General features: G+C 38.7%; 1 protein-coding gene across 4 annotated transcripts in view; it reads left to right on the forward strand.

Moving 5' to 3' along the window:
- The window catches only part of SLC35D1 (solute carrier family 35 member D1), a 57221-nt gene extending 30682 nt beyond the window's left edge, over positions 1-26539 (forward strand). Inside the window, exons 9-13 of one of the 4 annotated variants that reach the window (XM_017877155.1) lie at positions 1274-1341; positions 2423-2501; positions 13830-13912; positions 21436-21568; positions 21865-26539. In XM_017877155.1, the coding sequence (XP_017732644.1) occupies positions 1274-1341; positions 2423-2501; positions 13830-13912; positions 21436-21544 (339 nt within the window). In that variant the 3' untranslated portion in view covers positions 21545-21568; positions 21865-26539. Of the gene's footprint in view, positions 1-1273; positions 1342-2422; positions 2502-11550; positions 11586-13829; positions 13913-21435 lie in introns of those variants that run through there. The other 3 variants (XM_017877154.1, XM_017877157.1, XM_017877156.1) reach the window with 3 other exon arrangements.
- Positions 26540-26811: the final 272 nt, after the last annotated feature.

The following is a 26811-nucleotide window of genomic DNA, read 5'->3' on the forward strand; positions in this document are numbered from 1 at the left end:
TCCACTTGTAGGAAATTGTTGAACAGTGAAGTTAGAGTAACAGAAAGTAGATCAGAGGTTGCCAGGGGCTTGAAATGGAGGGGAGATTGACTGTCAATGGGGAGGAGGGAACTTTGGAAGGAGTTGATTTCTTTATCATGATTATAATGGTGGTTACATGATTATACATTTGTGACTCCTCATTGAATTGAACACTTAAAATTAGTTTATTTTTCATGTATTCTACCTCAACAAAGAACTATAAACAGTCTGTGTCTGTCAAGCCCTGTTAGGAATGTAATTAGATAAATGTGATGTGGGTCCTCCAGGGAGCTCAGTCTGTGGACATGGTATGGAAAGATTTACAGTTCAAAGGGACAAGAACTCTAGAGAGGAGTGCTGAGGCACAAAGGAAGGAGTACTTGATCAGGGAAGGCCCCACAAGGGAGCCTTGAGTTTTAATTTGATGGCTGAACAGGAGTCAGACGAATGTTGAGGGGAAGGACATTCCAGGCAAAGGCATGCAAGTGGGAAACTGTATGTTATGTTTTATAAGCCACAGAGAGCCTGGTATTGTTGAAGCCCTGGTGTCATGAGATTTATGTGGAAGTAGCAAAAGTTGAAGCTGGACAGGTTGGCAGAGATAAAAGGTGGAATGTTTCTCACATTTACTTATCAAACTCCTATTGCAAAAACAACTAGGTACTTGAGAATCCATTCCTCTTGGACAAGAGATGAGATTATCAGTGCGCCCTTTCATTTCTGTTCCTTTCCTTTTGGCTTAACACAGGCAATACCACCACCACCACCACAAAATACCTTGTTTTTAGAATTAACAGTTTTAAAACTGTAATTCTCCTTGAATAGACCTCAGCTGAATTTGTATAAGTAAGGCTGTATTTAAGCTTTCACATGTTACAGAAAGGAAACGTTTTGATGTTTGAGAAAGCCTTTAGTACTAGCACATTAATAGCCATCTGAAAGAACTGAGATTAGCCACATGTGGCTTGTGCCTTCAAGGAAATGTCAGTCTCTTTGCACCAATAGTGAGAAGTATAAAATCCCCACATTACACTTTGGATGAGAGAAAATCTTACAAAACGACTTACTAGTTCAACTCTGTATACATGAAATCTTTGAACATCACTCTCTATCCTTGGAGTAATTCAGGGAAACGTATATGTGTGTGTCTGTGTCTGTGTTGGAGGCAGACTCATAGAAGGATTTACATTAAAATGGGATAGCTGATTTTGAAGGCCTGGTCTAAAATTTAATGCTTTCTTGTGTGTTGCAGGCTGTGGAGTTTGAAGGCTGGGCCGACACCCTCTTTCTTCTGCAGTTCACCCTCTCCTGTGTAATGGGGTAAGCCTTTGCTACCTTGTTAGCAGATAGTTTTCCTAAAGAAATAGGTTAGAGAAATTTGCGTGCCTCATTTCTCAGTATCTTTTTAGGTCTCCTGAGTATGTCAGCCTAGGATAATTAAGCCTCCAGATTCAGGTGGTTTCATAGCCCTTGGGAATGTGCTCTTAGGGCTACTGAATTGATACCTTAGAAGGATGAAGAAAAGAAACAGTTTACCTGATAACCTGCTGTTTAGTAAGCACCATCATATTTCAGCATGCATTAGTTTTATCTCTATACTGACCATTTGACAGATAGAACTTTAGTAAATTGTCTAAATTTGCACAGTTTGTAGGTGGCAGTGGCAGCGTTTGAATTTGGGGCAGTTTGACCCCTCTTTACCATGTTTTCTTCTTCACAGAAGAGAATATGTAGAGGATGAGAGGATACCTGCAAACATGCCTCTTCTCCTCACCTCCATGTTTCTCTAATGTGTTTTTTTTTCCTCAGCTAGTCAGTTTAGTTGCTATTTGGTGACTGGATCTGGCACACAGTGAGCAGGTGCTTCAAAATAAAGTTGACCTGATGCCTTGGTACTAAGTCAGGCTGAAAAGCCTCAGTGTAAATCAGAGGCTTTGTATCCCCTCTTAAAGTAGTTTTAATTTGGTTTTCTTCAATATTTAAGGATCTCTCTTGCCTCCATCTGGCCCAGAGGACATGTTGTCCTTATGGAAGGTGCAAAACTGCGTTTTAGGGTCTGTGAGCTCTGAGCTTTCTGTCTGGCTTAGGCGTATTAGTAGGAAGCATGATCTATAAAAAGTCATGATTGTAAGAGATGGTTCAGGGTTTTGATGAGGGCAGCAAGGAAAAATACTTGGTAAGGAGATGAATGTGTTTCTCTTTAGTGAAATTTTAAAAATTCTGAAGCTGCAGTATAACAAGCAGTGAGGTGGGGAAAATTCATAGCTGGTCAGTGACTAGAATGTGCTGGCCTGGCCAACACTGATTGTTTATCTTGGCTAGACATTACTATAAAGTAAGAAACTGGATTTTATACCTCTTCCTTCATTCTAGGTTTTTTATACCTCTTCCTTCATTCTAGGTTTATCTTAATGTACGCCACAGTACTCTGCACGCAGTATAATTCTGCTCTTACAACTACAATAGTTGGCTGTATTAAGGTAAGTAGAAAAAGTACTGTTATCTTTTTGGTACCTGCGTTATTTGAAAATCGTTCCTTTAAGATAAGAGTCTGGCGATGGCCTTAAGACCCAAATTTAGTCAAATTGTGGTGATAGTTTCTTAGTTTGACAAATTGTGGTGATAGTTTCTGAAACAGTCTTTAAGAATGCAGGGAGGGCATAGTCTCTACTTGGAGGCAGCTTAGCTCTGAAGAGCATGGGAAAAGGAAAATGTACTATCTGAACAGAGGAAGGAATAGAATTAGGTCTGTTTCTGACAGGGCAGATTAACAGCTTGGTAATGATAAGCCTGTCCCTTTAACCCCCAGTGAGAACTGCTGTGTTCTCTGCCTCACTGAGATCTGGCTGTTTTGTAGGGAAAGGATGCTGGCCAGAAACTAATCGGGGGAGTTTTCCTATGCCTGAGCCAAACCTTAAATGGCTCACTTTTGAAAGCTGCGTCTGACATTTCCAATGATCTCATTTCCTCCTGATCCATTTTATTTGAGGGGAGACTAATTTATCTTCAGCCAGGAAAGCCAAGTTGACTCGAATATTGAGCTAAAGTTGGTGGCTTGAAGCCTGAGGCCTCTTCCATCTGACTTTGTGATTCTAGAGCTTTATGATTCAAGAGGCCGCAGCTTGTCTGAATTCCAAATGAATTAGCCAAGTGGGCCTGCTTCCTTAGAAAGGCAAGACCGAGAGATGTAGATCCTTAATGTTTGTGGAAAAGAGGGCCATTACCCTTGTGCCTTCCTTTCTGATGCCCCATTACTCAGTAGTGAGGGAAGGGGTTTCAGAGGTCAAGTTTTTACTGCTCTGCTGTTTATCTTTGTAGTCTCAATAGAGTGGTGCCCACCTGATCTCATTTTAGAAACTAGATTGGGTTAAAACTCCAGAAAGTCTGTGGTTTCAAATCATGAAATTGGACTGTTTGTTGTGAATAGAATTCCGAATTAAGCTATAACAGGTCAACAGTGTGAATTCCTTTAGAAAGCTAGAGATATTCCATATGCCAGGCTGACTGAGACAGCTTTAGGTCCCTCCCCCAAATTAGCTCTGGCTGTGTTTTGGTTTTGTAAAGTGAATGCTTCAAAGGTAAAGTGGATGGCTTGCCTCTTCAGTATAAGAGCAGTGAGAATGTGAGAAATAGGCCATGTTTTTAGCTAAGGAGAGGGATGATGCAGGAAAGCCTATGTTTAATTTTAATAAGTAAACCTATTTGCCTGGAATTTCTTAGTGTACTTTATCATTATCAACATGGGATACAAATAAAGTCATTCTTGCTTACATAAAGTTTATACTTTCCTTTTGATACATGTTTCTCCTCACAGTAGTCCAAGAACTCCATGGATTTACTCATTCCAGGGTGATTAATTTTACTTACACACTCCACAGGGAGGCAAAAACTGAATTGTCTGATTAGTTTACTACTGCTCTTGCTTCGTACTGGTGCAGGGTATCACTGTTGAAGGATGGCTTGCACATGCGGACAGATGGGAATTGCTGATACCCTTGCAGGGTCGAAGTCTCACAGGACACAGTGGAGCTTCTGTCATTAGCATCCCAGTCGTAACCCATTTAGCTCAGCCATTCCTCCTACAAGAGGCTTTAAGCTTCCTTTTGTGCTTGAGAATCCCCTGCAAATCCTTAGGTCAGCATTCCTTTTTCTTTTCAGGATGGTGGGAAAATCACTTACGAAAACTCATTAAAAGTGGATATTCCAAGACCTACCCAGATAAACTCAGTCAGAATCTCTAGAGTAAAGCTTAGAAATGTTTATGTTTAACAGGGTTGCCAGGCAATTGTCAGGTATACTAAAGTTTGAGAATTGCAGTCTTAGTTTTGAGCTATTGTGACTCTTCTGTGCTTCCTGATAATTTCTTTTTTGAAGACGTTGGTGTCTTTCCTTGATAACCAGCCTTGCTTAGGATACCCTAATATATACCTACAGGTTTTCCAACTTCTGATTTTGAGCAGCATGGGTTGGATTCTGTCCCCTTCATTTCTGAAGTTCCTTGGGCAACTTAATAATCCCTGGATCTCTGTGTTCAAATGAGGTCCTATTATACACTTTCCTAAGTTGCGTGCTAGCCTTGTTTATTGTTACATGATACTTAATTTTATTTTTTCCCTTCAAATAATAGGAAAATCCTTTCTAAGGCAACCTCCTGTCTTCGAGGCTGACATAATTTTGAAGGTTCTCTCAAAGGGTGTTTTATTAGAAAATAATTTTGAAGTTTCTTTTGGCCTTTTCACTGTGTCATTTTACTTTGTGTCTCATAGGCCTAATCTAGAGGCCTGTGAAAAATAAGTCAGAGAAATATATTTTGGGGTAAAATATTTTAATTTTCTTCAGTTCTCACTTTAAAACTTCCAAAAGTTTTATATATTAAAAGCCATTTGGGCCAGAGGTCATTTGAGATAGACAAAGAAGTGAGAAAACAAATTTAGATAAGCAGAAAGGAGTAAATTTAAATATATTGTCCGGTATCTTTTTTAGTCATAGTCCTAAGAATGGATTAGTTTAAACATTTGTGTCCCATTTTAGGAGGTGGCATTGTAGATACACTAGGCCTCTATGTATGATGAAGGCAAACAGATCTTTAATAGGGGGTGTTTTTATGGAAACAGAAGAAAAAAACGAAGGTTAATGTCTGGAGTAGTATATAGAGTTTTGTAGAGTCCTTGAAGTATCTTCAGATTGCAGTGGCAATCTGACAGACTTTACTGGATTATAGTTCAAATCACTATTGAAGTGAACTTTCTGAGTAGTGTATACATCAGTAGGCATGAAGGCTGTTTGTGTGTAACTTGTGATTTTTCCTGAAGTTTAAGTTGTCTAGTTTCAGTTTATAGGGCTTTAAGAAAAGCACAGTTTTAACTTGCAGTGACTGAAAGTCAAAAATGGAAGAAAAATTTGAAAATCTTAGTTTGGAAACCTGTATCCAGGGAAGAATTTAGGTTTTAGTCTAAATATTAGAGAAGTAATAAAAACAATAACAGTGAATGAGGCTAGAATCTAATTTAAACAGGTGTGCTATAGTTTTATTTGAAACATATTTTTTCTCTAGTCTCCCATTTTTACCAAAGATAAATCATAGAGGATCATTTTATTTGTAAAATAAGTTTAAGTCTTATTATACTTGGCCTGCTTATTTGTATAAAGTGTAGTAAGAATAGCGATTGGCCATATAGGCTCTTTTTAGATTAGTTTTGTTGTAACTTTTTAATTAGGAATCTTAGATTATTAGACTTTTAAAAGCCTCAAGGCCAGGAAGCTAAGCCAAGGATTTGCCACCAGACTCTAATACCTGTAACAAATTGGGTGAATCTTTCTCCTTTTGATATCATAAAATAACTTGAAGTCCCTTGGCCTGTCAGAAAGTTACATTTTTTGTTTATCACAGGTCAGGAAGCTTGTAAAGGAACTGTGTAGACAAGGGTCTTTTTATTGACTTTATAAAGTCAACTTTAATTTCTTAAAGTAGTTTGGTTGCATCTGAAAATATGTTATTTTAGTCACAGCCTTGGTAAAATAACCATTGTCTCTGTGTCCTGTTACAAAGAAAGCAGACGTGTATTGAACTTATCTAAACAATTATATTCTGATAAGTTAAGAATATTTATAAATAGTTTTTAAATTTGGAGAAATTAGTTAGAAAGATCAATGTTTTAAATTTATTCACAAAGTATATTTTACTCAATTGTTGTAAATTATAAGTAGTTTAAAAGAAAAAAAGTTTTTTGACTCTGGCAAACACAGCATTTTTTTTAAAGTCATAAAAATTACTTTAGTCTTTTACTAATGTAATTCCATGTAATTAATTCTTATTCTGCTGGATGTTAGGTTAGCAATCCTCCTGAATACATCAGTTTTTAAACTAGAGTACTGAAAGTTTTTACCTAGTCTAATGGTCTCATCAATGAAGTTACCAGAAACCTGTATTTACAACTACTTATCAGGGTCTTTTTTATTAATTTCTCTGAAGAAAAAGCAAATTTTGGACTCTACCCAATTGTAAACTGCATTTTGAGAAGAATCAAAGTAAAACAATAATTGTCAGTGGACAACAAAAGTCTTAGAATAGTTATACAATTGACAAGGAAATTTGGTTATTTCACTGGCATATACCAATTTAACATAATCATAATTATTACTGATAATATATATGAAGACATTTCAAATCTTTAGGAATCTCATACAGATTTAGAACATATATTAATAACACATTTATATAAATGTAATGCAGAGAAAGTTAAGCACCATTTTTTAAATGATTTCCATTTGATTTTAACATACTGAATAAGGCTAATATGTTTCTCTTGGACTTCTAGAGGCCCTATTATCTAGAAAGTTAGTTTGAGGTCAAAAAACTGAATTTGAAATTTTGATTTGGGGAAATATGTCAGATATCAAAGGTTTAAAACAAGATTATAGGTCACTAAAATATATCATTTATTTAGTCAACATGATAATTTAAAGATTTTAAAAAGCAAAACCTTTTACTCTTGGTGGAGACTTATAAGACATAATAAAGACACCATGAGTTATACTGAATCTGTTTTTCCCTGTCTTCCTCTTTGTTTTTTGTAGTTTATTTAGAAGGTAAATAAAATTTTAAAAATTATTTTTTATTAATACTACATGAAAATTTTGTTTAAAAGAGAAAACTGCCCAGGCTTGGTGGCCCACGTCTGTAATTCCAGCACTTTGGGAGGCCAAGGTAGGGGAATCACTTGAGGCCAGGAGTTTTAGACCAGCCTGGCCAACACAGTGAAACGCTGTTTCTACCAAAAAATACAAAAATTAGCCGAGCATGGTGGTGTGCACCTGTAGTCCCAGCTACTTGGGAGGCTGAGGCAGGAGAATCACTTGAACCCATGTGGCGGAGGTTGCAGCTAGCTGAGATCGCACCAGTGCACTCCAGCCTGGGCAACAGAGTGAGATCCTGTCTCAAAAAAAAAACAGAGAAAATTAGATTTTATTTTTGTATTAGTGTATTCTTAATGTTAAAGTTAATTTTAATAAAACCTTGTAAATAAATCTATTTTAGTTAGTTTAACCACAAGATTTTTATATGTTTTTAAATAGCCTCTTCAATTTAAACATTTTTAAAAATATTTATTTTTATTTTTTTAATTAAAACCTTTTTAAATGTTTATACTAGGCAATATCTTTTTTTTTACAAAAATATATTTTTATGTCTTCTATAACCTTTTTATGAAAAACACATTTTCCTTTTTGAATATACTTTGCATATTGAATTGTTTATTTTAATATCTAGTTTATATATTTCAATTATGATAGTATCTCTTAGTAACTCTTATTTGTAGTGAAAAACCTAGGAAATAAGTAATTTTAACTATATGTAGAGTGCAAAACAAAGAATAGAGCTGTGAACACAATGCCTGGAAGAGCTAATCCTTAGTATGGCCAAGAGACATGGTTGGGCTAGGGAGGACAGGGCCTGGGTGTTGTCCCCAGACCTCACCATGGTTGTTTGTCTAGACATTAGAATCTAAAGTCTCAAATTTACAGACATAAGCTCACAGATAAATTAAGTAAACATTAAAAATATTATAGAAGTAATAGTTCTGGCCAGGCGCGGTGGCTCAAGCCTGTAATCCCAGCACTTTGGGAGGCCGAGACGGGCGGATCACGAGGTCAGGAGATAGAGACCATCCTGGCTAACACGGTGAAACCCCGTCTCTACTGAAAAATACAAAAAACTAGCCGGGCGAGGTGGCGGGCGCCTGTAGTCCCAGCTACTCGGGAGGCTGAGGCAGGAGAATGGCATGAACCTGGGAGGCGGAACTTGCAGTAAGCTGAGATCCGGCCACTGCACTCCAGCCTGGGCGACAGAGNTAATTTATTAAGGATTACTAAAATCATGTGAACTTGAAAATTATTTGTGCTTATTTAATTTATGAGTACTAACTTATAAGTTAATTTGATATGTAGACAGTGTATACACATAGACATGTATATATAAAAATATAGATGGACACAAATAAAGACTTCATAGCTTTGGTTTTAAAATTTTAACCATAAGACCAGTAAAACTCACTAGCTTAAAAGAAAGTTGGATTTAAACTTTGTAAGAGAAAAAGATTAAAGTGTATCTGTCTCACATGGCCCAAGCCCTTATGAGTTTTAGAGAAAATAGGGTAGTAAATTATGTTTTATAGTATGGAGAGAGAATTTATATTTTTTAAAAGGAGTTTGAATGGTTAGTGGAAGATTAAAAATGGATGTCAAGGTAACAGAATTATAGGAACTTATAGGATTTTATAAGGGCACTAATTTTATTTAGAGGGGCATTGTAAAATTTAGTCTGTTTTTTAACTGGATCACTGAGCTCAAGGCAGAGCCCATTAAGGAACAGGGTCAACAAAATATCTGTACTTTTTAGGGCCTAATAATTAAAATATGTGGGAAGTAGGCACTGTTGAAAGGCAGAACATACAGAGCTTTAAAACTTGAGAATTTTACTTTTACATTGAATCCCACATCCCCAGAAAGAAAAATGCCATGAAACCAGGTTATGCAATGCCTGTATAGTGTACTTTGATACAAAGACATTTTTTAAAGTATTTAAACTACATCTTTTAAATCTAAACTCACAAAGAAATAAGTAGTCTCTTGTAGTAATAATCGTTTACTGTAAACAGCTGTTACCAGTCACCTCTAAAACTGTAGCTCTTATGGTGGTGATGACTCATCACACACACAAAGGTCACTGTTCTCCCACAGTACAAGAAAGGGGGTAGATGGCACCCTTTTTTGTGTTTCTTAAGGGATCTGAATCATTAGAAGTCCCCTCTATATTCTTTTATATAGTACCAAAGACAGCAAAGAGGAGGAAGGAGGAGTAGGAAGGAATAAGAGTAAATGGGAGAAAAATATATATTTTTTGAGACAGGGTCTCACTCTTTTACCCAGGCTTAAGTGTAGTGGCACAATCATGGCTCACTGCAGCCTCGACCTCCCGGGCTCAATTGATCCCCCCATCTTAGCCTCCTGAGTAACTGGGACTACAGACACCTGCCACCATACCTGACGAACTTTTATTTTATTTTATTTTTTATAGAAACAGTGTTTTGCCATGTTGCCCAGGCTAGTCTTGAACTCCTGGGTTCAAGTAATTTGCTCACCTCTGCTTCCCAAAGTACTGGGATTACAGATGTGAGCCCTGTGCCTGGCCCAATTTCTAAGAAAGGAATTAAAATGTAAGAGTCTAATTTTAAAAACATAATTTAAAAGAAAGTTTTAGTCTACTGAAAAAAAATTTAAGAACAGGATATCTATCTATCTATCTATCTATCTATCTATCTATCTATCTATCTCCAGGATATATGTTCTTAAATTATATATGTATGTGTAATTTGAACATCAGTTTTTAATTAAGCTAGCTTTTAACCACAAAGCTCTTTTAAAAAATCTTTTTAAAATCTATTATCAGATTTTAGCTGGGGGGACAAACATATTTTTGCCTTTTGAATTTTTTTTATTAAAGATACCCTCACAAGTGAAACTAGTAAGACTTAACCAAAGTTATGACTTAACTAAGGATGCACTTGGCATTTCTAAAGAGGTGGATGGGTACCCCAAAAAGTCAAAGTCACATGAATATTGAGCCAAAAGGGGCTGATTACCTGACCGGGAATTGAACCCAGGCTGTGGTGGTGAATTGCCAGCCGTAAGGTACAGCAGCCTTTATTGTGAATCCCACAGGGGATCTAAAGCAGGAAGTGTGAGCTTACAAAGGATTTTAACTTTGTTTTAGGTCAGATTTTCTCCTTTAATTTTGTCAAGAGAATTTTAAGACTAACCATGACACTATTATGTGTCTTTTTTTAAAAAAAAAGTGACCTTCTCATCAATTGTTTAGAATAAGAGATCTCTTAAAATTTGTTCTTTTAATTTGGGATTCTAATTTAAAGGATCCATCTTTTGACTGTTGAATTTTTAATTGTGTACTTATTTTAATAGTGACTCAATCTGATAGTCTCTTTATGGAAAACCCAGGATGTAATTTTTTAGGTTTAGAAATGTTTTCTTGGAGAGGGCATAGAAGAGCCTACTATCCCAAAGTTCCCATGCCCCTCCCCCCACAAAAAAAATGTATTGCCAAGAATAGGCTCAGATAGCGAAAGGTTCTAATGATCATGGATGGTCTCCAGTAACCCACAAATATGTGGGTCCCACCAGTCACAGACCTGTTAATCTGTGACAGTGGGTAGGCCCTCGTAGGATTGGACTTTGTTAGTACTAAGCAGGCAACAAAGGTTGAGATGACAAAAGCCCCTTGTAGATGAGACTTTTTATGACAGACTCTCCTAAGAGCTTGACACATTTAGAACAAAATCTTGGGTTTCTAGCCATTTTTAGACTGGCCACGTGACATGACTCAAAAATCATGCCCCAAGATGGCAGAGACCAAGAGAGAGTGTGCTTCCACTTGATCAGAAGTCAAACTTTCACGGGCATAAAATGACAGGAGAGAACCTCAAGCAGTACCCTAATTTTTATGACAGCAACACAGACAAAGATAAAGGAAAAGACTATTTTGGGGAAGAAAGGAATCAAACAATTTGAATATTCATGCCACAGGTACCAAAAGCTATAACCAAGACTCGTCACACAAATCTTTTTCTCCCATTAATCAAAATTTGGGCTCTGTGGCTCTGTAGGTGGGCGTGGTAATCTCAGCACTGTGAGAGGCTGAGGCAGGTGGACTGCCTGAGCTCAGGAGCTCAAGACCAGCCTCAACAATATGGTGAAACTTCATCGCTACCAAAAATACAAAAAATTAACCAGGCGTGGTGGTGCACACTTGTGGTCCCAGCTGCTTGGGAGGCTGAGGTGGGATGATTGCTTGAGCCTGGGATGCAGAGGTTGCAGTGAGCTGAGATTGTGCCACTGCACTCCAACCTGAGAGACAGAGGGAGAGCTGATGGCAAAAAATACAAGAAGATTTTGGAGAGGAAAAATAAAACAATGATTTTTTTTTTTTTTTTTTTTTTTAACCATCCACTTGATCAGATTCCACAGGGAGAAAGAGGTCTGGAGCCTGGCTGGTAAGAAATTTTTATCTTATGCTGGCTGGTGAGGTCCTGGATTATCTTTGCTACAGCTTCCAAAAGAGCAGAACAGCTTTGGTGACCCTGCTTACTGCGTCAAAACTGTAGGGACAAAGGGAAAATTTGCTTAAAAATCAGCTCACAAAAGACAGACTAGTAAAATAAAAGGTATCTAATTTATTAATGTGCATATGGAGACTATTGCAGAGTGACCACCTAACCTCCCAGGGGGGTGTAGAAGCTTATATACTATCTTGAAGTTAGAGAAAGAATGGGGGCTTAGATTGGGCAAAATAGGTTATAGGAGGGAGAGAAGACTTGGCTAGCAAAAGTGGTCTTGTTATACAGATGAAACCTCACGGGTAGCAGCCCTTGGAGAGAATAGATGATAAATGTTTTTTTAGACCTTGAAAGGTGTCAGACTCTCAATTAATGTTTCCTAGATCTGGACAAGAGGAGGCCTGGCTGCAGTCAGTGTGGATTTTTCTACAAATGTAAATTTCCCTCACAAAAGACAGCTTTGCAGAGCTACTTCTTTTTGCTGACTTTCTGACAGCTATCTTAATTACTGTATGTTAAAGAAATATATTTAGGGGTAAAATATTTTGATTTCCTGCAACTCCAAATCTGAAATCCAAAATGCTTGCTCCAGAATCTAAAACGTTTTGAATGCCAACATGATATTCAAGGGAAATAATCATTGAAGCATTTGGATTTTTGAATTTGAGATATTCAACTGGCAAGTGTAATGGAAATATTACAAAATCTGAAATTGAAATATTTCTAGTCCCGAGTATTTGGGACCTGATAAGGGATATTCAGCCTCTAGTTTAAATTTTAGAAACTTATTTTTTGTTTTTATGGTCTTAGGATAATTAAAAGGGAGCCAGAAGATGTTTGCACCTGGGAGTGTCAGAAGTGATTTTAGGTATAATATCTTGAGATGACTTCCCATGTGTTTTCTTAAGATACCAAGGAAGATTCCTCTAAAAACAGCCATTATATTGGTAAAGTCCCCACCATTCCCTTTTTTCCATTTTAGAAGAAGAGGCAAAGATACTTTAGGTTCTGGGGGTACATGTGCAGGTTTGTTACATGGGTAAATTGTGTGTCACTGAAGCTTGGTGTACAGACTATCCTGTCACCTAGGTAGTGAGCATAGTTCTCAACAGGTAGTCTTCCAGCTCACACCCCCCTTTTACCCTCCCACCTCAAGCAGCCCCCAGTGTCTATTGCTCCCATCTTTGTATCCATGTATATTCAATGTTTAGCTCCCACTTTCAAGTGAGAGCAGGTGGTGTTTGGTTTTCTCTTCCTGCGTTAGTTTGCTTAGGATAATGGCCTCCTGCTGCAACCATGTTCCTGCAAAGGACATGATTTCATTCTTTTTTGTGGCTGCATTGTATTCCATGATGCATATGTACCACATTTTCTTAATCCAGTCCATCATTAATGGGCATCGTGGTTGACTGCATGTCTTTGCTATTCGGAATAATGCTGCAGTGAACATAAGAGTACGTGTGTCTCTTTGGTAGAACAATTTATTTTCCTTTGGTGATACGACCCAGTAGTGGGATTGCTGAGTCAAATGGTAGTTCTGTTTTAAGTTCTTTGATAAATGTCCACACTGCTTTCCACAGTGGCTGAACTAAATTTACGTTCTCCCCAACAGTGTATAAATAAGCATTTCCCTTTCTCCCCAACCTCACCAATATCTGTTGTTTTTTGACTTTTTAATAATAGACATTCTGACTGATATGAGATGGTATCACATTGTAGTTTTGATTTGTGTTTCTCTGATGATTAGTGATGAACCTTTTTTCATATATTTGTTTGCTGCATATATGTTTTCTTTTGAGAAATATCTGTTCATGTCCTTTGCCCATCTTTTAATGGTGTTATTTGTGTTTGTTGAATTAGGTTGCTTATCAATTCTGGATATTAGACCTTTGTCCAATGCATAGTTTGTGAATATTTTCTCCCATTCTATTGGTAGTATTCTTTAGTATTGGCAAAAGCATTTATCTTCTGGAGAAATAGATTGGGAAGAGGTTAATGTCACTGATTTCTTAATAGTGTTCTTCCTTATGCTATACTCTTATTAGGGTTGGTGGGTTTTTGTTGTTTGTCTTTCATTTATTTGTTTTTGTATTTTAAGGACAGATATTTGGATGAGTTTTATATATATTTAAGAAACTCTGTTAAACCTATGTAACAGTATATTACTATTTTTATTTTTAGAATATATTAATAACTTATATTGGAATGGTCTTTGGTGGAGATTATATTTTCACGTGGACAAACTTCATTGGTTTAAATATCAGGTAAGTAAAACAATTTAATTAAATTGAAAAATTGGGATTGGATATTCAAATAATGTCACAATAAGGTTAGGCTATTAAATTAATGGAAAATTTATTCATTGTTAAACATATACGGAGTGCCTTCTATGTGCTACTACATATTTAATGTCTCTACATAATGCTTTTTAAGAAGTGGGGAGAGGTCGGGCATAGTGGCTCATACCTATAATCCCAACACTTTGGGAGGCTGAGGTGGACAGATTGCTTGAGCCCAGGAGTTTGAGACTAGTCTGGGCAACATTGTGAAACTCCGTCTCTACAAAAAAATACCAAAATTACCTGGGTGTGGTGGTGCACGTCTGTAGTCCCAGCTACTCTAGAGGCTGAGGTAGGAGGATCACTTAAGCCCAGGAGGTCAAGGCTGCAGTGAGCTGTGATTACACTGCATTCCAGCCTAAAATAAATAAATAAATAAATAAATAAATAAAATTAAAAAAAATAAAAGTGGAGGGTGGAGAAAATGCTTCTATATTCTATTTAGAGTATTAGGGAATCTTTTCTAGAAGTTGAACTCCCTTTGTTTAGCCTTGAAAGCACTCTATTATGCGAGTTGGCAGTACAGTGTTCTCTAGAAATATAGGGCTAAAGAAGAATAACATAACAACAATTATTTGATGTGTGTCTGACATATTACTACCTTTCTTTAGACCTTACATGTCTTCATCAGTGAAGGGGGTTACTTGTATTGTTTGAAAGATCTTTTTCAGTTCTTGAATCCCATTGTCTTAAATATTCTTTACATGCCCAAAAATGATCAAATTTCTGTTTGGGCCAGACCTCTGTCTTCAAGTCAGACTTGTCTAGTTAACAGTCCACTTGACACCTCCTGCTGACATGTCTAAAACTGAACTCTATTTCCTTCAAAGTCTGTGCTACCCATAGTCTCTATCATCTTAGTTGATGGAGACTCCATCCTTCTAGCTACCTGGTTCAAAAATCTTGGTGTTATCCTTGACTTTTCTATCTTATGTCTAATATCCAGTGTGTTAGCAAATTTTGTTGGCTTTACCTTCAGAAATTATCCAACAGACGATCTCTTGTCACTATTAGCATTGCTTTCATCCTCAGCTGAGCTAGATTGTTGCCCTAGTCTTATACAGTTTTATCCCTGGTTTAACTCATCCACCTCCCTCTCCTGCTGTCAGTTCTCCACAGAGTAGGCAGTGCATTCTTTGCAAAAGGTAAGTCTGAATATGTCATTCTTTTAATGCTCCCATACTCCCCACCCCATGACTATTGAAGTTCCAAAGTCCTTACAAGGCCCTACTAGATCTAGCCCCTGTTTACCTCTCCAACTTTAGCCACTGCTTCTCTTCTTCTCCCTTACTCTACTTCATCCATATAGACCTCCTTGCTGTTCCTCTAGGATGTTTGGCGTGCTCCCTCTTTAGGACCTTTGGACTGAATGTTTTCTCTCCCTGGAATATACTGCCAGATATTTGCATGGCTAGCTTTTTTTTTTTTTTTTTTTTTTTTTTTTTTTTTTTTTTTTTGAGACGGAGTCTCGCTCTGTCGCCTGGCCTGGAGTGCAGTGGCCGGATCTCAGCTCACTGCAAGCTCCGCCTCCCGGGTTTACGCCATTCTCCTGCCTCAGCCTCCCGAGTAGCTGGGACTACAGGCGCCCGCCACCTCGCCCGGCTAGCTTTTGTATTTTTTAGTAGAGACGGTGTTTCACCGTGTTAGCCAGGATGGTCTCGAACTCCTGACCTCGTGATTCGCCCGTCTCAGCCTCCCAAAGTGCTGGGATTACAGGCTTGAGCCACCGCGCCCAGCCTGCATGGCTAGCTTTTATGCCTGTAAGTTTTTCCTCAGATGTTATCTTCTCAAGGAAATCTACCTGGACCAAACAAAAACATGAAGGTGGAAATGCAGGTGTTAGATGAGGGCTGGGGAGAATGGGCAGTAGGCACTCCAGTGTGGTTAGTGTCAGAGGGATTTCACAAGGATAATTCTGGAAAAGTAGGTCAGTAACCGAGTGTGAGGTGCCTCTCAAATGTCTCATAACGGAGGAAGAATGAGTGCCCAACTTGGAAGACATTCTGTGAGATACCAATAGACTGCGTAGATGGTAAAGGTTGGGTCAAAACTTGCTTACTTGCCATACAGTTAAGATCTAGTTAGGATGATCAAAAACAGAAAAGCCTTGAGGATGAAGAGAAGCAGCAATTGCCAAACCCCTTTCATCTTTTTACTGTTCACCGATATGAGCCCCTGGTGTACCTTAGCGTTTTGACTTTTACGTCTCTTGGGTGGCCACTGCATGCTACTTAACCTTGTGAAATGATCTATTGTCTCATGTAATTTAACTATATAATTTAACATATGTTAATCTACATATAGCATAACATCTAACATATAATATATAATAACATAACATATAACATGTTAATATTATAACATTGTCATATAATTAAATTATATAATGTAATTCCTATGTCCATCCTGTAAGAATGGTATTATAATCTCCATTTCACAGGTGTGAGGGAACTGAGGTTCTGAGGGGCTAAGTAACTTGCCCCACATCATAGAGCTTTGTAAGTGGCAGAGTGCACACAGTTAGATTCTCTTTATTCAACGCAATGACATCTTTGTGTTTCTGTCTGTTCAGATTGGAAACCTTTGAAAGATGGTAGATACAGAGGCAGTACAGCTCTGCTGTATTTAGTTGGTGAGAAAGAAAATGGGAAAAGGCTTTCTAAAAGTTGCTGTATGGGGAGTGAGGATGGGTGTCCTTGGTCATTGTGGGAAGAATGTACCCAGAAACCCAGTTTCAGTTATTTGGCAACAATTTTGTTTGTTAGGAAATAGCGGTACAAGGCAAACTCTTGGTTCATAGGTTTTGATGTAGATTGGCTTATTTGACATATAGAAGGCAGGGTCTAATCTGGGAGGCAGAGGTACCTGCCTAGACACATGAACAGACATGTCAGTGATGAGATATGTAAGAGGCAGCCTGGACGTTAGGACTGTTGTTCCCTGGCCACAGGGTTGCTGTATTGAAAGCATTTTTAGTGTGTATTTTTGGAATGGATATCTCATTGTTGGGGGCTAATGAATATGTCCATGACTATAGGTTTAGGAGAAGTAGACTGTGTTTGCATTGCTTTTGAAGATCAAAAGTGGATCAGAGCAGATCAAGTGGATTTAATAGATTCAATAGATTTGGAAGCAGTTTAGCACATTCCAGTCAGATTTGTGGTATTCTAACAAGGCCCCTGTCTCAGGAACTGTAGCTTTGTGTTTTTCTTCTGGTTGTCTCCCAGCTGTGTCTGCCACAGCAGGTCTCTGTGAGTTAAGAGTTGGTAGTGCCACTTTGGGAGGCCGAGGCGGGCAGATCACAAGGTCAAGAGATCGAGACCACCCTGCCCAACATGGTGATACCCCATCTCTACTAAAAATACAAAAATTAGTTGGGCATGTTGGGGTGTGCCTGTAGTCCCAGCTACTCAGAGGCTGAGGCAGGAGAATCGCTTGAACCCTGGAGGAAGGAGGTTGCAGTGAGCCAAGATGGCATCACTGCATTCCAGCCTGGCAACAGAGTGAGACTCTGTCTCAAAAAAAAAGAGAAAAAGAGTTGGTAGTGCTATTGTTTGAAGATTAGACATGAAAATTGCTTGAAAATTTTTTAAACGGCATAAACCTAGGCTTGCATAATGATTTTACCTTATTTTTAATATGCATGTTTTAACTTTTAAAAGAAAATCTTGTTGACCAGTTCTAATACAAATGGTTCTTCTTTTAAAAAATGAATATTTAGGATGATCTAATGTGTTAACACCAATTTCAGAGTATCAGAAGGTATCAACTTTCATGTGAATATTTATGGGGCCAATAGATTAGTTAAAGGGTCTCTGTTTGAAGTAGTGGAAGATCCTGATTTAGAATCATTTAGTAGTTATGTGTAAAAATTCAGATATAACCCTTCTCCCCTTCAAATCTGGGCTTTTCCTCATTTTCCCTTTCCCTTTCTTCCAGTTTTCCCCTTCCCCAAAGCTGCTAGAGAGCAACTTATATAGTTCCTTCCCAAAGCGTTTACTCATCACTGCGTAACACATAGTATGCTCGCTGAGGAACGTTCAGTTCTCTTCAGGTGGTTCATGAATTGCCGTTTCTGAAAATTATATTTGATAATGATCAAGTCAGTAATAAAGATGAAATTAAAAATATTTTATTGTTGCCTCAAGTTACAACCGTGTGGCAATAGTGTGCCCCCTCTTTCATTATGTTACATCTCCTTGCTCTATGGTGTGAATATTTGTGTTCCCCCAAAATTCGTTTGTTGAACTCTCAACTCCCAAAGTGATGGTATTAGGAGGTAGGGCTTTGGGAGGTGATTAGGTCATGGAGTTGGTGCCCTCATGAATGAGATTAGTGCCCTTATGTAAGATATCCCAGAGCATGATGAGAAGATACTGTCTGTGAACCAGAAAGAGAGCCCTCTCTAGACATTGAACCCGCCTTGATCTTAGACTTCCCACCCTCTAGGACTGTGAGAAATAAATTTCTGTTGTTTATAAGCCACCATTTATGGTATTTTGTTACAGCCGCCCAAATGGAGTAAGACGTTTATTATTATAGTACCTTACCTTTTGTCAGCAGTGCATATCCCCTCTGGTCTGTGAGTGTCAGGGCTGACAGGGAAGGTAGGAGAGAAGAGAATGAAGAGATTATTCACATAATCTCATTTGATCCTCAGACAAGCTTAGACAGATAACAGTATTCTTATTTGATGAATACAGAAATGGATTAATTTGCCCAGGGTCACATAGCCAGTGTAGATTGAACATCTAAGATCCAGAATGCTCCAAAATCTGGAATTTTTGAATGCTAACAGGACGCTCAAAGGAAATGCTCTTTGGAACATTTCAGAATTGGGATTTGGATGCTCGGGCTGGTAAGTATAATGCAGATATTCCAAAATTTGAAATCATAAACACTTCTGGTCCCAAGCATTTTAGATAAGAGATACTCAACCTATAGTATATTCAGGATTTGAACCAAGACCTAACTGTAGAGTTCACGTTTTTTTCAATACCTATGCTGGGAATATAGGATCTGGAATTATCATTAGGGCTAAGCCTGGAATAAATTCCAGGACATTCTTTGTCTTTTTCTATCCTGTGCTTCCCCAGTATTCCTATCCAGTTTAAATATGGTTAATATGAACATCGGAGATTGTCTTAACAGGAAAATAAGAAACATTTTATTTTTTAGGTGGTTGTAGGAAGGGGAAGCTAGAGAAAGGTAGGATGAAAGAAAGGAGAGGTAGCTCTTCTACTTTGTTTTGGGGTGGGTTTGGAGGCAGAGGGAAATTGACTGTCATGTGGATGGGTGTACATGTGAACCTTAAAGAACTTTTAGCTTCAGTCAAAAAGACTTCAGTAAGTCATTTCTTGGGTCCAGTCCAGCTACCAGGGAAGTAATCTACTTGAGGTACTAGAAAAACCAGAAAACTCCGTCTCAAAAAAAAAAAAAAAAAAAAAAAAAAAAAAAAAACCAGAAAAGTTTCTAGGAGAGTCATACCAAATTCCAGAAAAAATTAAATGGGAAAAAGCTGCTAGATGAAGGAAAAGATGAAGCTCTATGAACATTGGCATAAGAATTGGGTTCATGCCAGGCGCGGTGGCTCACTCCTGTAATCCCAGCTCTTAGGGAGGTAGAGGCGGGAGGATAGCTGAGCCCAGAAGTTCACGACCTGCCTGGGCAATATAGTGAGACCCCATTCTCCACAGAAAGGGGGAAAAAAAGGCCAAAAAAAAAAAAAGAAAGAATTGGGTTCATGTGTCCCCTTTCCTCAGGAGGGGTGATGGGGGATACTCAGTTTAGCAGTTACTGTGTTGCTAAGAAGTGCCAGGCCAATTGCAAGAGACTCTGTGCAGCTAAAAGAATTGAGGCCACCATGGGAAATTAACAAGATGATAAGGACAAAATGAGGATGGATAACTAATATCCAGTGGCACAAGGGTCATAAGGGAGGCAGCAGTTGGAGTGGAGAAAGGCTGACCTGGGTTTTATTCTGGTCTATCATTAGGATGCTTTGTGACCCTGAACAAGTTATCTTATGACTCTGGGACTTTCCTCATCTATAAAATGGACACCTTGGAGGGATATTGTACCTTGGAGGGATATTGTACCTTGCAGGAATATTGGGAAAATGGAAATGTATATAAAATGTTTGACAGGTAGACTTTAATAATTTGATTGCTCTTAAGTGCTGTGAGGTGCAGATGAGGAAAAGGAAGAATCTGGTTGGGAAGGTTCAATTGGAAAAGGCTTTATTTTGGGTTGATTGGGGTCTCAGAGAAAGGCTCGTATTATGTGAGCATGTGTAGTCAAGAACAAGCGCCAGTGCCTGATCCCGCTTTCTTCCTAGTGGGAACAAGAGCTAGGCATCTCTCACCCTTCTCCAGCTGGTCTGGGGCTGATGTCAGAGCCCAGAGGAGAACAGAACTAATTTCAAATAAGCAGCAAGTTCATGAGTCAAGTGGTCAGGCAGAAGATGAGGGCCAAACCCAGGGCAGAAAAATTGGAGCCCAGGTCAGGCACCCAGCTGGCTGGAATCCAAGGGAGTCCTGGGTGGTAGTCTCAGTGGAAGAGCCAGGGAGGGCAGGGCAGGAGTGGTCGGATCTGTGAGCTCTTCCAACCTACTTTCCACTTAGTGAATAGGGTAGGAGGCTATGTATCCTAGGTGAGTTTGAGGTCCCCACAGAGAATGCCAAGTAATCTTTGTCATCAAAGAGTGATCCTTCTTGGTGGGAGGTGCAATGGGTAAGTGAGGGGTACCAGCAACCACCTGTCATAGGCTGAAGGCCCAGCTGCTAAGTTCTCCGCTGTGAACTTGCTTTTAGTCAGTGTAAAACCAGCTCTGTGAATCTCATAGGGTCTGCATATTTAACTAATTTGGGATGCTTCCTATTAATGCCTATTTTTCCAAATGCAAAAAACATACAACTAAAAATTTACCTGTAGTGTCAGCATCCAGCTGTAACCACTGTTAATATTCTTGGTGTGTTCCTCGCAGACTTTTGTCTATTCTAGTGTGTACTGATGTACATATTCATGTTCATTTAAATAAAATGAGATTAGACAGTGCTTGATGTTTTATGATATATTTTCTCATAAAATTTAAGCTGTCTCTTGCAGTGAGCTGGGTGACTGCCTGATGATCCGGCCAGCTGAACGATCGTCCAGCCTTGGGCGGAATCAGAGTGAAACTCCGTCTCATAAAAACAATCATAAAGAAAAATAATATAGAATATAAGCTGTCTCTAAAATTTAGTATGTCAATGCTTGTTTTATTTTATACCATTTTAATAGATGCATAGTACTCCGTTGTATGAATTTATACAGTTCCCCACTATGAAACTTTACCCTTCATCTAATTTTTTGGTATAAGTTTTTGTTTTTGTTTTTTTAACCAAGTAGAGTGTTTACCTTAAAACCTTCCCTTCTTCCATCTCTTATAGTGGTTTTCTGTTTTGCAGCATTGCTGGGAGCCTGGTGTATTCCTATATCACTTTCACTGAAGAGCAGCTGAGCAAACAGTCAGAGGCTAGTAACAAGCTGGACATTAAGGGGAAAGGAGCAGTGTGACCAGAGGATTGCTTCATCTGATACGTAGGCCTAAGTTTTTAATCAACTCAGAACACTGGCAATTCCTACACAGATACTGAGGTGTCTTGATTATGGAGGAAATACCGTTCCTTTGCACTTGTACAATCTGAGGATTGATTGCTGCCTTTTAAAATTTTATGATGAGAGAAACTTAGAATTGACTCTATTTTAAATATGTTATTTGAATTAATTTATATCAGACTGGAAAATGTACTGGGCTTTTTAATTTATTTTTCTTCTATGCCGACAGTGAAACATCAGTGTTTTGAAAGTATTTTATTTCATAATTTGATATCCAGGTGTCCCCGAGAGCTGCATATGTAATGTTTGCCAACTGGAGCTTCATCATTCAAATTGTTGCTGCATCTGGAGGCAGTTTAGCCTTTCCTCTGCTGGAAATGCAGACAAATATGTGAAATTTCTCTTCTTTGAATTTTATTTCTTATGATTGCATTGTCTTCGTCATATTGTCATTCCATTTGCCAAGGTAAACAACTTTGGCACTATAAAAAGATGTGGGGCTTTGAAGTGTATTGCTGTCTACGTTAGCTTCCCTGACTTTCATAGGATGAGCAGAGTGCATTCCTTGAAAACGTGTTCTTTTTTTGTTGTATAGAATGGGGATAATGAAGGGGGTGAGAAAGTAGGCCTTTTACTAATTTATTCATCTGTTTGATTTATTGATTCAACTAAAATGTTTTAAGTATATGTGCCAGGCATTGTGCTAAATACTGGGGATACAGAGATGTTTGCAGAGGTAGTTGAAACATCTCACTCCTGCCATAGTGACTGAGGTAAGGTTGCGAATTTAGCTCTGTTAAAATCATTCAGAAGATGTCACTAGGAGTAAGTTGTTTCAGCCCTCAAAAGCCGCAAGTCTGTAAATTGGATTAAAAACACCTGCCCTACCTACCCTGCAACAGTGTGAGTTCAAATGCTGCAATGTGAGATGAGGTACAAGTAAAGAGCTGTGTTTTGTAAACTAGTGCAGCTCAGCATTGACTCCCTCTCTAAGTGAGAATTGCAGACAGGCAAGTCTGTTTTCCGTTGCCTCCTTCCTTTGGGTTCAGTTGCTCTTTGGATGAATATGATAAGGTCCCACATTTCTGAATTTATTGGTTTGAGGGGAAAGGCTGGTTAGATTCTTTGTATTATCACTGGTTGGTTTTTCTCTGGCAGTGTCAGTGTTAGAGCTGTCATCTTCTTCCTTAAATGGCATGAGCAATGAGCAAACTTCCCTCCTTTCAACATTCCCACCTACATTATATGCCCCTTGGCTCACTTTGAGCTTGCCAACTTCTCTCTAAACCATTGCTGCATTTTGGAAGAGCAGGTGTGAATGGGCATTGCCTAAATTGTCTCTTGGGGTAATCTGGAGGGTGGAGATTTTAACTCAAACATAATCCTATGACTTGACTCAGAGATATCCATTGACCTTGAGGATTAGTGTGTTTGCTCAGGCCAGTTGTGCAGCCAGTGTGCAAGAGATTTGGTGCCTTTGCACTAATGCACACACTAGTGTCTACTTCATTGGGTTTGGAATCCACTGGACTCTGTTGACCTAAACAGTTAGGGTTTTGATTTTTTTTGATTTGAAAATTTATATTGAGATCATTTTCATATTCCTGTCTTTCTCTTTTGGTTTGTCTTTTCTAAAGCCTGGCTGGTGGTGCTCTGTCCCTAGAATTATCCCTGCAGCCAACTCCCAAGTTACAAGCTTCATTAAGAGCCTTAGACTCACTTTTTTCTAGCATCTTCTGACCTGAGAAAATTCCACTGGGAGTAAAGGATATTATCTTGTGTCATATGGGTCTTACTCTCCCTATTTTACCAATGAGAAAACAAAACTCAGAGAAGGTTGACTTACTAATACATCAAACCCATGTCCTTTTTATTGAACTATGACTGCCATTTAATTAACCGCCCTTCCCCTCTGAGGGACTTAGGAAACAGATCCTGAGTTCACTTGAGCCCTTTCAAAAAAGCAAGCAGTTGATTGAATTTGGTGTCAGAGAGGAGCATACTTTGCAAATCAGGAAGAGTGACAGGGTACCCTGTCCTGGAACCTTTATCCCACTTCCAGGCTGACTTTAGTTGGTAATGCACTTCTGGCTGTTAATGTTGCCAACACTTCCTGGTTTTGCTTAGATATAGTGAAAGGGCATAGTGAGAGCTATTTTTAGTGATTCTTTTCCTTCTGTCAGCAACATGAAGGGGGGACCTTTGAATAATTTTTGTTGCAGAATATTTCTTCATGAAAGGCTTTTGGGTGTGTTTAACAGTTGTTGGGCTAGAGCCCCACCAGGAGTTGAACTGCCTCTTGGGGGTCAGGTTCCCTAGGAGATCTGTCACCTCTTCAGGAGTATTTGAGAAAATTGTGTAATTACAGCTTCACTAAATGCACATGACAGGCTTCTGTGCCTTGGGAGCCCTGGCTTATGCTGAACCTTCTGGCTGACCAGAGCAGTACAGCAGCTTCTGCTTGCTGGATGCCTCCTTCAGCTGCTAACCAGCATTGCAAGATGGAGCAGCGTGAGCAAGCTGGAGACTGAATAGTCTTTTGGAGTTCGTGTTTTGATTTTTGCAGGCATGTTACAATATACTGGTGATTTACCTGGTATTGTGGCACCTCCCAGAATCTCTGGTTTTTGCCCCATGTTTGATATTTACTAGAAATAAATGCAGAAAATCTTTGTCCTGTTAACTGCCTCCTGGGAGAAAAAGAGGCAATACAGAGTTAACTCCTTAATTTGCCCCCGGAGACAGATGAGCTGTGGTGTTCCAAAAGACAAATTCTATGACTAGTGGCTCCTGTTCATTGTAAGTGAGGCCCTCTTTGGCCAATCTGCTTCTAGTCAAGGCCAAATGGATTGGAATAACCCTAGTTGGCCAGGCTACACGTTGCCAACATGTCCCGTTGAGTTTTATTTGCCCCATGTGGCTGTGGACTTTATGAGTCAATAATTTATAGGCTCCAGTTTGCACCTAGTTTTTTTTAAAAAGTGCATTTACATGCTTTTGGTAGTCCTGTTTTATCAAGAATCCATGGAGGGTTTTGGTTGGTACAGCTGATGCTGGATCCTCACAGAGTAACAGTCGAGTTTCACATTGAATCGGTTTGAAATGGCGCCCCAGGACTTTGGGCCTGCCTTGCTTTACAGCCTCGTTCAGTGAGCAGAGATTTAGTGAGCAGCTGTTGTATGCCAAGCATTTTGCTAAGCTCTGGAAAAAAGATGAACAAGACATGGTTCTTGCTTTCAAGGAGTGTGTAATTCTTTGGCCAGACATGATAACCTGGACCCTGAGTGGGAGAAAGGAGACAGATGAAAGGAGTCCGTGATTTTGTAACCAAGAACTGCCTGCATAGTTATGAGTATCACTGATTTTAGGGGTGCCCCACAGATCTAAAGCATTTTTTTAATCTGAGAGGACTTTCGTAACTCATATTAGTTAATCTTCTAGCTCTGAGACAGCAACACAGCTCTTAGAATTCTGTAAGTAGCCTGAGGCCTCCTCTACTGTACATGTTCTTGTTTTCCCAAAACTGTACGTTTGGTTTCTCCTATGAACAAGACTGTAATTGATTTTTCTCTCTCTGAGGAAAAATGTTCAGAATAAATGAGATAATGGATATGAAACTACTTAGCACAATGCCTAGTACATATCAGGCACTCAGCAAATGTGGCTACCGTGTCATTATTTCATGGTGAGACTCAAGGCAAAACAAGATTCTTAATTTATGCTCCATAAATGCTAGAGGCTTGGGCAATATGGTATATCCTGGTATGACCCTGTATCTCATTGCCTCTAGAATCCTTAGGTAACAGTTTTTGTTCACTGTCTTTTCTTTTTTAAAAATATCTACTGGACACAATTGTAGCCATTACATGATGCAGGTGATTCTACCTATTTTTAAAAAAGAACAAAATTGCTTTTATATTGTGATGGTACATTTTAATAAAGGGAAAAAATTTTTCCCCGACTCCCCTTCCTTTTTTTTTTTTTTTTTTTTTTTAAACAAGGTCTTGCTCTGTCACCAGCCAGGCTGGAGTATAATGGTGTAATCATAGCAGCTCACCACAGTCTGAAACTCCTAGGCTCAAGTGATCCTCCTGCCTTAGCCTGCTAAGTAGCTATGACTATAGGCATGTGCCATTATGCCTGGCTCATTTCTTCCCCCCGCGCTTTTTTTTTTTTTTTTCCCAGTAAAGACAGGGTCTAACTCTATTGCCAGACTGGTCTCAAACTCCTGGCCTCAAGTAACCCTTCTGTCTCAGCCTCCCAAAGTGCTGGGATTACAGGTGTGTGCCACATGTCCGGCCAGGAAAATTATTTTCTGTCTTAAAGGAAGATAATTACATTTTAGAGTAGCAATTCAGTTAAATCTTTCTCAGTTTTTCATCTTAAGATGGCTCCTGCAAAGGCCAGCAGCGTTGCTTTTCCCGTCTCTGAATTGAAAGCAGTTGACCCCATGCTGCCCCCTGCTTCCAGGCCTGTCTCGGTTGTCATATATTGTGAGTCCCTGGCACCATCACTGTTTTCCAAGCCAGTCTTCTAGGTCTTACTTTCAGGATGCTGCTTCATGGTATGAGGATATAGTTTACAGTGTTGTAGTTTTTTTTTAAAGCTTTGTTCTTTGAAAATACTTTTTAAAAAGAAATCTACTGGTTAGATTTATTATCTCACAAAAATGTTTCTAGAGATTATTTTTTTCACAGGTGTTTTCTTTCTCATGCTGATGATCGACTGATTTTTGTCTACAGGTAACCTCTCAGTATTTTTTCATTTTAGAGTCTATTTACCAAATGACCATTTTAGTGTTAAAAGGTACTGAGGAATTGAGGTATGTAAATCAGGTGACATAAACATGAAAATTATGTGCCTAAATATTTTTGTAATGGTGTAAAATAAATACTTTTTCCTGAAAACAAGTATTAAAATTCCTTTGTAACTGCATACAGAGACTAATCCAGAGCCAGAAGTCTGCCCGTATTTTAGAGGTTGGCATCCTGTTAGTTGATTAAGACCCCGTATGTAGAAAATACTATTTTCTATACAAATGCTTTTATGAATAGTACATAGGACTGAATATCCAGTGTCTTGTGGCATACTTGTGGTAAATTAGAAGGAAAGAAATGCTAATCTTTCTGTTTTCAGGATGTTTCAACTGCATTATCAGGTTTCTAAGCTTCTGAGTAGCTTTACACATCAAGTAGAGGCATTTTGGTACACGCAGACTCAACGGG

The sequence above is a fragment of the Rhinopithecus bieti genome, unplaced genomic scaffold (genome assembly GCF_001698545.2).
Source record: "Rhinopithecus bieti isolate Rb0 unplaced genomic scaffold, ASM169854v2 scaffold_6380, whole genome shotgun sequence".
Taxonomy (NCBI): domain Eukaryota; kingdom Metazoa; phylum Chordata; class Mammalia; order Primates; family Cercopithecidae; genus Rhinopithecus; species Rhinopithecus bieti.